The 14727-nt window shown below is 39.9% G+C and overlaps 1 protein-coding gene across 11 annotated transcripts in view; it reads left to right on the forward strand.

The window, feature by feature from the left end:
* The window catches only part of LOC121390710 (kinesin-like protein unc-104), a 127555-nt gene that overhangs the window by 100421 nt on the left and 12407 nt on the right, over positions 1-14727 (forward strand). For 6 of the 11 annotated variants that reach the window (XM_041522598.1, XM_041522602.1, XM_041522603.1 and 3 more), the window contains 5 exons: positions 996-1081; positions 6625-6740; positions 7265-7410; positions 9836-9980; positions 11946-12121. In XM_041522598.1, coding sequence (XP_041378532.1) covers positions 996-1081; positions 6625-6740; positions 7265-7410; positions 9836-9980; positions 11946-12121 — 669 coding nt within the window. The remainder of the gene's footprint in view (positions 1-995; positions 1082-6624; positions 6741-7264; positions 7411-9835; positions 9981-11945; positions 12122-14727) is intronic. The other 5 variants (XM_041522600.1, XM_041522604.1, XM_041522606.1 and 2 more) reach the window with 1 other exon arrangement.

Here is a 14727-nt window from a genome sequence, read left to right on the forward strand (position 1 = left end):
TTTTCTCTCTCAATATCTGTGTGGTCCTTAACCATATGTCTGACACCATATAACCGTAAATAAAATGTGTTGAGTGCGTCGTTAAATAAAACATTTCTTTCTTTCTTTCTTTGGGGCGAGATTTAGCTCGGTTGAGCACTCGACTAAGGTGCTTGCATCACAGGATCAAACCACATCAGTGGATCCATTCATCTGATTGGGGTTTTTCTTGTTCCAACCAGTGCACCACAACTGGTCAAAGGTTGTGGTATGTGCAATCCTGTCTGGGAAAGTGCATATAAAAGATCCCTTGCTGTTAATGGAGTAAATGTAGTGGGTTTCCTCTGATGACTACCCAATAGCCGATGGTTAATTAATCAATGTGCTCTAGTGGTGTCGTTAAAACAAAACAAACTTTATAAAACAGTGAAACCCCTCAAAACCGGGTCCTCTGTGAACAGGAATTCCATCAAAACTGGACGTTTTAAATATCAGAATAGAACATAGCCTCTCTAAAAGGGATGCCCTTCAAAACGAGACTTTTTGCTTCATCCCATGTGTGTCCGGTTTAAGAAAAGAAAATATTCAGAAGAAAAACATATAAAATATTTCCTAAATTCACAATTTTTCTTCCATTTAACTTCCATGTTCTTGTTCATTGATTAAAAAAACAACCCTCATAGAAACTCCCTACTTTTAAAAAAGATTCTGGATTCAACCACCTAAGTCATTTTACATTGTGTTCTGATGTCTTTGGTAATTTAAGCAACCCATTGCCATGATTGGGAGGAATTTACCAAACAAAATGTAAAACAATGGCTACTCTTGTTGCATGAGAGGGACTCACAACTAGATGTACATTATGCATTTTAAAGTTTATTTGTGTTTCATTTATATATAATAATTAAATATTACAGACCTCAACTATCTTGATTTTGAACGTTACAAATAATTATAAATGAAATTAGGATTAAAATGAATTATGATTTAATAATTAAAGGTTTTTTATTTTCAAGGTGGATAACTCTGCACAGCCAGCTTGCATCACAAAAGATCTTACTCTCATTGTTCACTCGAGAGATACAAAGATTTCCGCACCCAGGTATGTTTCCATAGCAACAAGAGCTAGGTCCTACATACCACATGACATGATGCTGTGTCTGTTTCGCTCTGTCTCTGCTCCCCCTATCTGCCTTCCTGCCTCCTCTCTCCCCCTTTTTTCTCACAGGCTCAAACACAAACATACATACACACATACACACATACTTATACACATACATACACACATACACACATTCATACATACATACATACATACATACATACATACATACATACATACATATTCATACATCAATACATACTAGCCAGTGCCAGGTCTGCCCACTGTTTCATGCACGTAAGCAGGATCGACCGCGTAGATTGTAGGCCCCATGCATATGGTTGAGTTAAAGAGCTTCCTTTTTATGGAAGTTTCGATAGCTCAGAGCGTATCGTGGTTAGCCTTGCAATTTGCGGGCGAATCGGTGCCACAAGTTTGAGTCCCAGCAACGGCATGGGACACTTTGTGAGGCCAGAAAGGATTTAATTATCCCCTGCGCCAGTGCGTTAATATCTATGTATGTAATAGTCAACCTCGACATACATACAATATATAGATATTCATACATCAATACATACATACATACATACATACACACACACACACACACACACACACACGCACACAGCCACTCAAACACACATACACACACACATACATACACATATACACATACATACACATATATGCACATACATACACATACATTTATGCACATATATGCACATACATACACATACATACACACATATACACACACACAGACACAACAGAGACACACTACACACATACACATACACATACCACCTTTTAGTTTCCACGTGTCATGTAATCCACTTTTACAGTTTGGTCTATAAATATTTCAAGTCTTACGCATGACATCTATCCGTCTGCCAAGTGTATCTTGTCTCTTTTGAATGCAGTAACAACATTGTTTTGTCATTGTTAAAGTGACAGACCCTAGCGTTTAAACGCTACGACATAGTTTTTACTATTAAAGCCGTCTTAATTAATTTTTAAATTTAATTTAAATTACAAGTACTTACATTTTTATTGTTTAGAATATTCATTTTCTTACACCTGAAGTGACTCTGGTCACCCAGGTTTTTGCATTACCCTAAAATGCATTCTTTTCATAATTCTAAAAACGCACATTCGCCTGAAAAACAGTTGTTATTGAGACAAGCTCTAGTTATTTTTAGATGGTATTTCCCTGTTTAAACACCACAGACTTTAGCTTCTTTGTGCTATAACTTTATCCAGATGTGTTTTGCAGGTTTGTAGATGAAGTAAATTTATTGTCCATTTTTACGGGCTGAAACTAGGGTCTGTGCCATTAAGTAATTTAAGTATTCTCTTTTTGACAACCTTTAAATTGTTTAATTGTTGAAAACAAAACACACACACATACAACAAAAAAACAACAACAACCCAACAACTCCACTCCACCCCCCACCCCCCCACAAATATACTTATTATTATTTACTTGTAATAAAAGTATGTCTTTCTCTTTCTATATAATTTTACAAAAAGAAAGAAACAAAAATTGTTTTAGTGTAAAAAAAATTCATATAAAAGTACAACATGTATGTTTATATTATATCTTCTTTTTTTTACAAATCAGTACTCATACAAGTTTCAAAAAATTATTTTAAGAAAAAGACATACCATTGGTTGTTCTCTGTAGTCATGTGACTTGATTGAGCCTATTAGTAGACAGCTTGCATGTTGTTGTTGCTACAGCTTTGCTGATTGGTGTCTTAACACTTTGCTGGTAGAGTATAGTCCTGCACTTGATATATTCATGTAAATGATGCCCTGAAGATTCCACTAGCATTAAACTAGTGATCTGTAAACTAGAATGATTTCATGTTCTTCTGATCTGTCATAGTGCATAGTCCATCTCATTTCCCATTATTTATCTGTTCATCCATCCATTCATATGTTCATCCATTCCATCCAATCATCCAGCCAATCATGCAACCGTCCATCCATCCTTCCATCCATCCATCCTTCCATCCATCCATCCTTCCATCCATCCATCCATCCATCCATCCATCCATCCATCCATCCATCCATCCATCCATCCATCCATCCATCTTGATGTATAGTAGCATGTAATGCTTACTTCCCATTGTTGTGTATGTTGTTTAGTAAAAGTTTATAAAGAAATATTTCATTAAAGCTTATGACAAATAAAACTCTTTTCCCTCTGACCTCAAACTTGATAACCCAGTGAAACCTGTCTAAACCGGATCATGCCGTGGACCTGTTATTTATCACATTTACACAGGATCTCGTGTTTAGAGGGTCACGTTTTTCAGTTGAGAAAATTTTGGACCATTAAACTTGGCTGAGTTTTAACAGGGTTCTGGTTTGTCCACGGTCCGGTTTTGACCGTTTTCACTGTACATAGTACCTCGTTTATCCTCCATGATTAAAATTAAGTTTTTAAATTAAAATATAATTCAAGTATTCTTTCTTGTTAAATTGATTTCTGTTTACATGATACAAAATTATTTACCTTCCTTTAATAGTACAGTAAAACCTCTCAAAACTGGACCCTCTGTAAACCGGAATTCTCTCAAAATTGGACATAGCTCAGTGGTATAGCGCTCGCCTGATGTGCAATACCTAGATCGATTCCTGTTGGTGGACCCATTGGGCTATTTCTCGTTCTGGCCAGTGCTCCACAACTGGTATAACAAAGGCCGTGGTATGTACTGTCTGTGAAATGGTGAATATAAAAGATCCTTTGCTGCTAATTGAAAAGAGTAGCCCATGAAGTAGCGATAGCAGGTTTCCTCTCTCAATATCTGTATGGTCCATTACTATATGTCAGACACCATATAACTGTAAATTAAAAGAAATGTGCTCAGTGCGTCGTTAAATAAAACATTTCCTTCCTTTGGTCCCAAGGGTGTCTGCTTTAGAGGAGTTCCACTGTATTTAGCTGGTATCTCAATCCAAACAATTAATTATATCTTATAAACAATGTACAAAAAGACAAAACAGGGGACACAACTCCTTAAGACCTTGTTGCAGCTCTCTTTTCGCCGGTATATGGTTACACCCGATTTGTCTGTCTGTGTTGAATCTTGTTCAACTCGGTGCAAAGTGTTGTGAACTGATCAGTGGGTTGTGCAGACACGCCCTTTTCGGCAAGTCCTCCATGTAACAGTTACCAGTTTAGAAAGCTAAAATTCAAGGCCTCTGAGAATGAACCATTTATGAGTTACGCAAAAACAAATTCAGGTAACCCATTGCGTTTTTAGGTAACCTGTCATGAACATGTAAATGATGTCATAAATTCAATGCGCGAACGAAAAATGTTATGCAAGCTATATTTACGCGAGTGATGCGATGCGATGCGAATGAAACTATCGCTCTCACAATTTTCTGAAGCCTGAATTGAAAAACATGCCACATGCAGCCCCCTTCGCCCTCCCAAGAACTTTCTAAGAAGTAACACCTCCACAAACAGTCAGTATTTGATACCTAAAAGCTGCTCATTTAACAATGTGCTGAGGTATTATTAAAAGAAATATTTAATTTTCATTTATTTGCAATTTTGTTTTACAAACAACAGCTACTAATTTTGCAATATGCTGGGGTGTGATTAAATTAAATCCTTTTAATGATTTGCCATTCTTTAGACACTTCTGACACCATATAACCGTAAATAAAATGTGTTGAGTCTGTTGGTAAAACATTTCCTGTTTTAGAAACTAAGTATCTGTCGATTACATACCTATAAAGTGTTGAGTTTTCGTTAAATTAATTTTTTCCATTAATTCCCCTCAGCCTTAATTTATTTGCCAACAGCCTCTGATTTTATAATGTGCTGAGGTGTCATTAATATAAACATTTCTGGCTATAACCGATCCATTCCGGACAGTGTTAGATTTAAAATGTGATGCTGTTTATTTTCATGGGCTTAAACTTTTGTGTTTTTGCTAAAAACACACATTACTTTGAGTACTTACATTTGTGGATCAAAAAGGTAATATCATAAATTTCTTTTATATGTATACATGTACATGACATGAAAATTAGTTCACCTCGAAAGAAAAGCTATTTCACAGTAGTACTAGGAACTGGTGATTCTAACACAGTATTTCATTATTATGTGATCTTACCAGGTCTTTAGATTGCACCACGGCTCAGGCTCAGGCTCAGGCTCAGGCTCAGGCTCAGGCGATGGCTCAGGCGATGGCTCAGGCTCAGGCTCAGGCGATGGTTCAGGCTCAGGCTCAGGCGATGGCTCAGGCTCAGGCGATGGCTCAGGCGATGGCTCAGGCGATGGCTCAGGCGATGGCTCAGGCTCAGGCGATGGCTCAGGCTCAGGCTCAGGCGATGGCGATGGCTCAGGCGATGGCTCAGGCTCAGGCGATGGCTCAGGCTCAGGCGATGGCTCAGGCTCAGGCGATGGCTCAGGCTCAGGCGATGGCTCAGGCTCAGGCTCAGGCGATGGCTCAGGCTCAGGCGATGGCTCAGGCTCAGGCTCAGGCTCAGGCGATAAAAGTTGTGTCCAAAATTTGCAAGCCCAAATTAGTACAAGTACAAACATGCTAACCTAAAAATATTTCACCTCAAAATCAATGAAACGTTAAGCCGTAATTAGATTAAAATAATTTGAAATGCATTTCCGAATATGTAAAAGCCTTTACCAGTTATTAGTAACAATACAGCATTAAAAAAAACCTTGGTGTGCTCAGAATAGAAAAAATCTCTGTTGTGAGATCTAAAGCAGGGCTCAACAAATCCACCAGCCCCCAGTCCTGGCTAGTGAATTTTTGGTCTGGGCTAGTGAAAATTATCAACTATAGTACTATTTATCCCACAATCACTGTATATAGTGGCAAGATATGATGACTAGATAAATCTCTATAGTTTCGGTCACTGACCAAAAAATTGGTCACGTGACATAAGCTCGACTCGACTCGAGTATTTCGGGCTAGATTTTCAATAAACATACTCTTTTTAAATCCTTTGTTTAAGTACAGTAAATACAAATAACTTTTAGGTTTGCGATAACAATACAAAATGTATATATTTATTTATAAAATAGAGTTTACTAATGCTTTTAGAATGTGACAGAATGTAGTTGGCATGAATGACATCATGTATCTTGTATGATGTCATGTAGCAAAAGCCTTGCTAGGTTGATGATACTCGATTTGCATACACAAAAATAGAATAAATAATGATTTTCCGACTATTCCTGTAGGATTGCAGGATAAAAGAAATAAATTGTTACGGTCTTCAGATATCGGCTTTATCCTGCTCAGGTCGATGGCCATTCTAACCGTTGCAGGATAAAGCCGATATCTGAAGACAGTAACCAGTTATTCCCTATATAATATGTAGGGCACTGCCTAAGCTTCTGTAAGGGCTAGTGACTTTGTGAAACATTTGTCGAATACTGTCTAGATTAAGCTGTGCTTACATGAAGGACTTGCCACATGTATTGGTGTGTAGGTGTAGTTGTTGTCATGGTGGTGGTGGTGTGCACTAACAGGTTTCTTTCTTTGGCAAACCAGTACTCATTTCAGGGCTCTTCGTAACTTGTTCGGTCCCGCCAAAACCGTCGACTGCAACCGTGTGTCGGCCATATATGAACTGTTCCTGCGCAAGTTCTCGGAATCCAGCAGTCCAGGTGGGTGAAATGTTTATTTATCCTGTAACGGGGCAGGACGTAGCCCAGTGGTAAAGTGCTTGCTTGATTAGCGGTCGGTCTGAGATCAATCCCCGTCGGTGGGCCCATTGGGCTATTTCTCGTTCCAACCAGTGCACCACGACTGGTATATCAAAGGCCGTGGTATGTGCTATCCTGTCTGTGGGGTGGTGCATATAAAATATCCCTTGCTGCTAATGGAAAAGAGTAGCCCATGAAGTGGCAACAGCGGATTTCCTCTCTCAATATCTATGTGGTCCTTAACCATATGTTTGATGCCATTTAATTGTAAATAAAATGTGTTGAGTGCATCGTGAAATAAAACATTTTCTTCCTTCCTTACCCTGCAACCACTGTTTCTGTGTCAAAATTACGAAATATTTGACATCCAATAGCCAATGGTTAACAGATCAATTGCTCTAGTGGTGTTGTTAAACAAAACAAACTTTCACTTTCATTTAACAAACATTCCTTTCCTCTAATATGTTAATTTATTTACTGTATAGGTGTGCAGCGTCGACAGCGGCGAGTGTTGGACACATCGTCAACATACGTGCGTGGCGAGGAGAATCTGAACGGGTGGCGCCCTCGCGGTGACTCACTGCTCGTTGACCACCAGTGGGAGCTGGAGAAACTCACCAGACTGCAGCTGGTAGGTATTATTTGTAGGTAGCAGTACACCAAGTAGTATCTGGAGGCTTCATTTATAGGTAGCAGCACACCAAATAGTATCTATAAGTCAATCGGCTCAGAAATAACTAACTTGTAGTAAATTCCATAATATGAAAAAAGGCATTCGGTGTGGGACGAACTATAGTTCTAATACCTTTTACAGCAGTGTTTGTGCATCCATTACACGATGCAATTATTCATTATTGCAGAATATGTCAAACAGTATCCACATATCGGTATCACAAAAAAAAAAATGTAATGGTTTAGTACACTGATTTTTCGCATTCTGGTCCCACGTGTTGGCTTGGGGCCGAACATGCACATGAGTCGATACGTCTCCAAAGCGGTTGGTATCGTCCTCTTTCTTTCATTGCCGTGGACTAGCCAAGCGCTGTTGTGATGTCACACGTCATTACGTAACTGGGTGTGTCGCTTCGAGTGTGTTTGTGTTTTTTTCCAGAGGGCTAAAATGCGATCAATTATTACGAATATATAAAACACGGCTTGTCAGTTCTTTTTAAAGTTTTGTAGGATTCATATACCTTGTAAACGTGATATATAGGTACTAAAATATAGCAAAATACGTGTTTAATGACTGGCACTTTAAAAGTCAGAATGACAGGAAAAAGGGGTATAGGAAGGTGGGTTTCTCACTTACAACTTGGCGCTGAAATTTAAAACATTTCTCACTAGGAGAATTAAAACCAAAAAGTTAAAACAATTGTTTTTGTTATGTCCGATTTATTATTATTATTAACTTCTTCTTTTTTTTAGTTTGAACGCTTATTTTGAACGGTTCGGCCGAAAGTTAAAGTTTGTTGGATTTTTAAAAATTAGGCCTAATGTTACCGATGCTATACGCACCTAGGTGGACATTTTTGACTGCTACAATGTTGCATATAAAACACCCCTTGATACCAATGGAAAAATGAAGTGGCTTTCCATTCTAAGACTATGTCCCAGAATTACCCATTTTGTTTACATCCAATAGCCTATATCATAGATGAATAAATCAATGTGATCTAGTGGTGTCGTTAAACAACAAACTTCAACGTCTGCTTTTATTCCAAGAAAAGATAAGAAGGGCAAAAGAATGGAGAACGTGTGACTAATTTACAGACCTGCATCAGGTGCCTTACATATAATGCAGGGAGCACATTTAGTCTTGTCTTAGTGTGCAGGGCGAGCTGCTTCCCTCTATTTAGCAAATTTAAAATGGCGGACAAATCTTCTATGCTGTCGTTGGAAGACTTATTTTGTTAATAATGATGCAAGTACATTGTACTTCAATAGGGATGTAGCGAGTACATTTAGTAGGTTTTACATTTTTGGTTTGTGTGTCCATTTGTTGTACTATTTCGGTTGAGAAACGGTTGAAACATGGTGCCACAAGTTCGCCCGACTGCAGCTGGTAGGTATTGTTTATAGGTAGCAGAACACCAAATAGTATCTGGAGGCTTTGTTTATAGGTAGCAATACACCAAATAGTATCTGGAGGCTTCTTTTATAGGTAGCAGTACACCAAATAGTATCTGGAGGCTTGATTTATAGGTAGCAGAACACCAAATAGTATCTGAAGGCCTTGTTTATAGGTAGCAGTAAACCAAATAGTAAATGGAGGCTTTGTTTATAGGTAGCAGTACACCAAATAGTATCTGGAGGCTTCGTTTATAGGTAGCAGTACTCCAAATAGTATCTGGAGGCTTCATTTATAGGTAGCAGGACACCAAATAGTATCTGGAGGCCTCATTTATAGGTAGCAGTACACCAAATAGTATCTGGATGCTTCATTTATAGGTAGCAGTACACCAAATAGTAAATGGAGGCTTCATTTATAGATAGCATTACACCAAATAGTATCTGGAGGCTTCGTTTATAGGTAGAAGTACACCAAATAGTATCTGGAGGCTTCATTTATAGCAGTACACCAAGTAGTATCTGGAGGCTTCATTTATAGGTAACAGTACACCAAATAGTATCTGGAGGCTTTGTTTATAGGTAGCAGTACACCAAATAGTATCTGAGGGCCTCGTTTATAGGTAGAAGTACACCAAATAGTATCTGAAAGGCTTCATTTACAGAAGCAGTACACCAAAGAGTATCTGGAGGCTTCGTTTATAGGTAGAAGTACACCAAATAGTATCTGGAGGCTTCATTTATAGCAGTACACCAAGTTTTATCTGGAGGCTTCATTTATAGGTAACAGTACACCAAATAGTATCTGGAGGCTTTGTTTATAGGTAGCAGTACACCAAATAGTATCTGAAGGCCTCGTTTATAGGTAGCAGTAGGCTACGTCCCACCTATATAAATTTAATACCAAATATGGTATGCTATGTATAAAAATTAAAAACGAAAGTGGGTAATATACTAAAGATATGAATAATGTGTTCTGTGTTATCCAGGTTGAAAAGGCTCGTCACATTCTGCTGCTGCGAGAGAAGCTTGCGGAACAGAACAAGATGCTGGAACTGAGCAAACTGGACAAGGACGTAGTCAACTCGCAGGCCAAGGCTCGGGATCAGCGAGCCAAACAGGAGGAGCTTAAAGGTGCACACTCCACAATTTGTATTTCTCTATCATGATCAGATATAGGATCCACATTACAATAGTTTTCTGAGGAACTTAAAGGTGCACCCTCCACAATTTGTATTTCTCTATCATGATCAGATATAGGATCCACATTACAATAGGTTTCTGAGGAACTTAAAGGTGCACCCTCCACAATTTGTATTTCTCCATCATGATCAGATATAGGTTCCACATTACAATAGTTTTCTGATGAACTTAAAGGTGCAATCTCCACAATTTGTATTTGTCTATCATGGTCGGATGTAGGATCCACATTACAATAGTGTTGTGAGGAACTTAAAGATGCACCCTCCACAGTTTGTATTTCTCTATCATGGTCGGATGTAGGGACCACATTACAATAGTTTTCTGACAAACTTAAAGGTGCACCTCCATAATTTGTATTTCTCTATCATGATCAGATATAGGATCCACATTACAATAGTTTTCTGAGGAACTTACAGGTGCAATCTCCACAATTTGTATTTCTCTATCATGTTCAGATATAGGATCCACATTACAATAGTTTTCTGAGGAACTTAAAGGTGCAATCTCCACAATTTGTATTTCTCTATCATCATCTGATATAGGGACGAAGTTACAAATATAGCTTTTAAGTTTTGAGGTTTGAAGCAATTCATGTGAATTTTTTTCCCAAGTTACAGTAAACACATGTATGTGTATGCTCATGTGTGTCTGTATGCACTTGCATGCATACATGTATGAGTGTGCGTTTGTGTATGTGTGTGTATCTGTATGTGTGTGTATCTGTGTGTGTGTGTGTGTATGTGTGTATGTGTGTGTGTGTGTGTGTGTGTGTGTGTGTGTGTGTGTGTGTGTGTGTGTGTGCATGTGCATGTTTGTTAGTGTGTGTGTGTGAGTGCATGTGCACATTTGTGAGTGTGTGTTTGTATGTGAGTGTGCATGTGTGCGTTTGTGAGTGTGTGTGTGCACTAGTGTCTTTGTGAGTGTGTGAGTGCTTGCATGTGTGTGTGTTTGTGTGTGTGTGTGTGTTTGTGTGCTTGCAGGTGTGTGTGTGTTTGTGTGCTTGCAGGTGTGTGTGTGTTTGTGTGTGTGTGTGTGTGTGTGTGTTTGTGTTTGTGTGCTTGCAGGTGTGTGTGTGTTTGTGTTTGTGTGCTTGCAGGTGTGTGTGTGTGTGTTTGTGTGTATGTGTGTGTTTGTGTGCTTGCAGGTGTGTGTGTATGTCTGTGTGCTTGCAGGTGTGTGTGTATGTATGTGTGCTTGCAGGTGTGTGTATGTGTGTGTTTGTGTGTGTGTGTGTGTTTGTATGCTTGCAGGTGTGTGTGTGCTTGCAGGTGTGTGTGCGTGTGTGTGTGTTTGTGTGCTTGCAGGTGTGTGTGTGTGTGTGTGTGTGCACAAGTGTCTTTGTGAATGTGTGTTTGTGTTTATGCACAAGTGTGTGTGTGTATGTTTGTGTGTGTTTATGTGCATGTGTTTGTATGTATATACGTGTATGTATGTATGTATGTGTGTACTTGTGTGTGTGTGTGTGTGTATGTGTGAACATGTGTGTGTGTGACTGTATGAGTGTGAATGTGTGCACGTGTGTGTGTGTGACTATTAGTGTAAATGTATGTGTGTGTGTGTGTGTGAATGGGTGCGTGTGTGTGTGTGTGTGTGACTGTATGAGTGAACGTGTGCAAGTGTGTGTGTGTGTGTGTGTGTGACTGTATGAGTGAATGTGTGCACGTATTTGTGTGTGTGTGTGACTGTATGAATGTAAATGTGTGCACGTGTGTGTGTGAATGTGTGCACATGTGTGTGTGTGACTGCATGAGTGTGAATGTGTGCACGTGTGTGTGTGTGTGACTGTATGAGTGTGAATGTGTGTGTGTGAGTGAATGTGCACGTTTTTGTGTGTGTGTTTATGTGTGTGTGTGTGTGTGTTATGCACATACCTGATGTTTGTTGTTGTTGTTTCAGAGCTGAAGGGTGACGAGAACCCGAAGGATGTCGACATCAAGGAGAAGGAGATCGCGCGGATCCAGGACTTCGTGTACGAGCTCAAGACGGACGGAGACCCCGACAAGGAGCTCGCCGCCAAGTGTGTCCGCCTCATCCTGCAGGGCAACCCACCCCTCAAACCTCCCCCGGTCAAGGTTTGTCTTAAACCCAGTCGTCAAACCTCCCCCAGTCACGGTTTGTCTCATACCCACCCCTCAAACCTCCCCCGGTTTGTCTTAAACCCACCCCTCAAACCTCCCCCGGTCAAGGTTTGTCTCATACCCGACCCTCAAACCTCCCCCAGTCAAGGTTTGTCTTAAACCCTCCCCTCAAACCTCCCCCTGTCACGGTTTGTCTCATACCCTCCCCTCAAACCTCCCCCGGTCAAGGTTTGTCTCATACCCTACTCTCAAACCTCCTTTACCAAGTGTGTCTCATACCCTCCCCTCAAACCTCCCCCTGTCAAGGTTTGTCTCATACCCTCCCCTCAAACCTGCCCCGGTCAAGGTTTGTCTCATACCCTACTCTCAAACCTCCCCTGGTCAAGGTTTGTCTCATACCCTACTCTCAAACCTCCCTTACCAAGTGTGTCAGGCTCATCCTGCAAGGGAACCCGCCCCTCAAACCTCCCCCTGTCAAAGTTTGTCTCATACCCTCCCCTCAAACCTCTCCCGGTCAAGGTTTGTCTCATAACCTACTCTCAAACCTCCCTTACCAAGTGTGTCAGGCTCATCCTGCAAGGGAACCTGCCCCTCAAACCTCCCCCTGTCAAGGTTTGTCTCATATCCTCCCCTCAAACCTCCCCCGGTCAAGGTTTGTCTCATACCCTTCTCTCAAACCTCCCTTACCAAGTGTGTCAGGCTCATCCTGCAAGGGAACCCGCCCCTCAAACCTCCCCCGGTCAAGGTTTGTCTCATACCCTACTCTCAAACCTCCCTTACCAAGTGTGTTGGGCTCATCCTGCAAGGGAACCCGCCCCTCAAACCTCCCCCGGTCAAGGTTTGTCTTAAACCCACCCCTGAAACCTGTCATGGTTTGTCTTATACCCGCCCCTTAAACCTCCCCCTGTCAAGGTTTGTCTTAAACCCACCCCTTAAACCTCCCCTGTCTCATTAAAATGTAGTCTTGGCAGAAGAAGGCAAAGCAAATTTTCCTTGGTGATAAAATAATACATCGAGGTTGTCATCAATCAGCTCGTCCATACAGACACTTGAACAGGTGTCTTTTAGTCAAGAAAACATTTCAGCAAACGATATTAAGGATAGATTTCCAGTGTTTGCAACTACAGCCTTATATACCACATTTGTTCCTCACCTTATTATTACACACCAGCGTAAGATATTACTCATGTCATAACAATTACTCAGTATCTAACTAATGTAATATTGGCATGCACAGACTGGTGGGGTAATTTTTTTTATTTGAATGACGTCAATATTCGAATGATGTCACTTTGCATCTCACTGCAATAAAATAAACTGGGTGCATGACTCACCCTTTTTCCTGTTGAAAATGTTTTGTTGAAAGATCATTAATGTATCTAACCGTGTTTGTACAAAATATTGTAATTTAAAAGTGTGACCATCAATTGAAATTGTGATCAGATAGGCTGTTATATTTGGGCCTGTTGTGTACGAAGCCAAAATGATGTCGACCTGCTACTCCTTTTTTTCTCAAAGGCCCTACATGTATGTATAAAATGTTAGCATCAAGTCAATCTCATTCTCTCAGCTCAATCTTTGCTGGTCCGATCAACAATTCAGTCATTACTGTGAATTTTAAAAACTCATTAGCTAACACTTAATGCAATGCAAGCTTCGCACCAAAATTTAAGCTCCATTCATGACGTCTCGATGCTCACTGTGACATTGTTTAAGTTTACGTGTGGCGTAGATCACTTGTTGACATAATTCGCAGAAAAATAACGTGTAGTCTCGACATCTGCTTACTTCTGCATTGCGACTTGTTTGCAGTTGGTTTGTAATAAGTAAAATACTAAACTTGTTTGCCGTCATACCATTTTTATGAAACTTGTGAACAGTGTTGGTATCTGATGAGCGAACGCGAGTCAGATACCAAAATTGCTCACTCGTTTCATAAAAATGTTATGACAGGCAAGTTCGTTGAGTATTTTATATGTATCACAATAGTTAGGATGTATTGAGAAGATATGGCATACTTGTTATCAAGGCTTCTAGATTATGGTAGCCCCACTCCCATGGCTAGTGATATTCAATGTTGGGCTAGTAAATAACAATTATCGCAATGCTGACGATTGGTGAATATTTTTGGTTAAATGTAATTAAGTCTAAGTTTTGTAAATATGAATATCCTGCCCCCACCCCAACCCCTCAGTGTTAGTTTTTTTAAGCTCTATATAGTATCTCCTTCTTTAGGTGACATATTTGATTATTACTAATATTATTTAGGGGCCATCCATAATTTTCAACATTTTCACGAGCGTACAAACCGTACACGGGGGGGAGGGGGTTAAGTGGCCAGCATACACTTTTTTGGAAAATGAAAAATGTCGATCAACATTTTTCATTTGGGGATGTATGCTTTTAGGGGGGGAGGGGGGTGGTCAAAAGTGTACAGTTGTACGCTCGTGAAAATGTTGAAAATTATGGATGGCCCCTTAGTGAAACTGTATTAACTTAAAGTAAAGTGGGGCTAGTGAATTATTGATCGTTGCTAGTAAATTTTTTAAATCACTGATACCATGGCTAGTGAATTTATAAAAACATTCTAGAAGCCCTGT

Source organism: Gigantopelta aegis, chromosome 15 (genome assembly GCF_016097555.1).
Source record: "Gigantopelta aegis isolate Gae_Host chromosome 15, Gae_host_genome, whole genome shotgun sequence".
Lineage (NCBI taxonomy): Eukaryota > Metazoa > Mollusca > Gastropoda > Neomphalida > Peltospiridae > Gigantopelta > Gigantopelta aegis.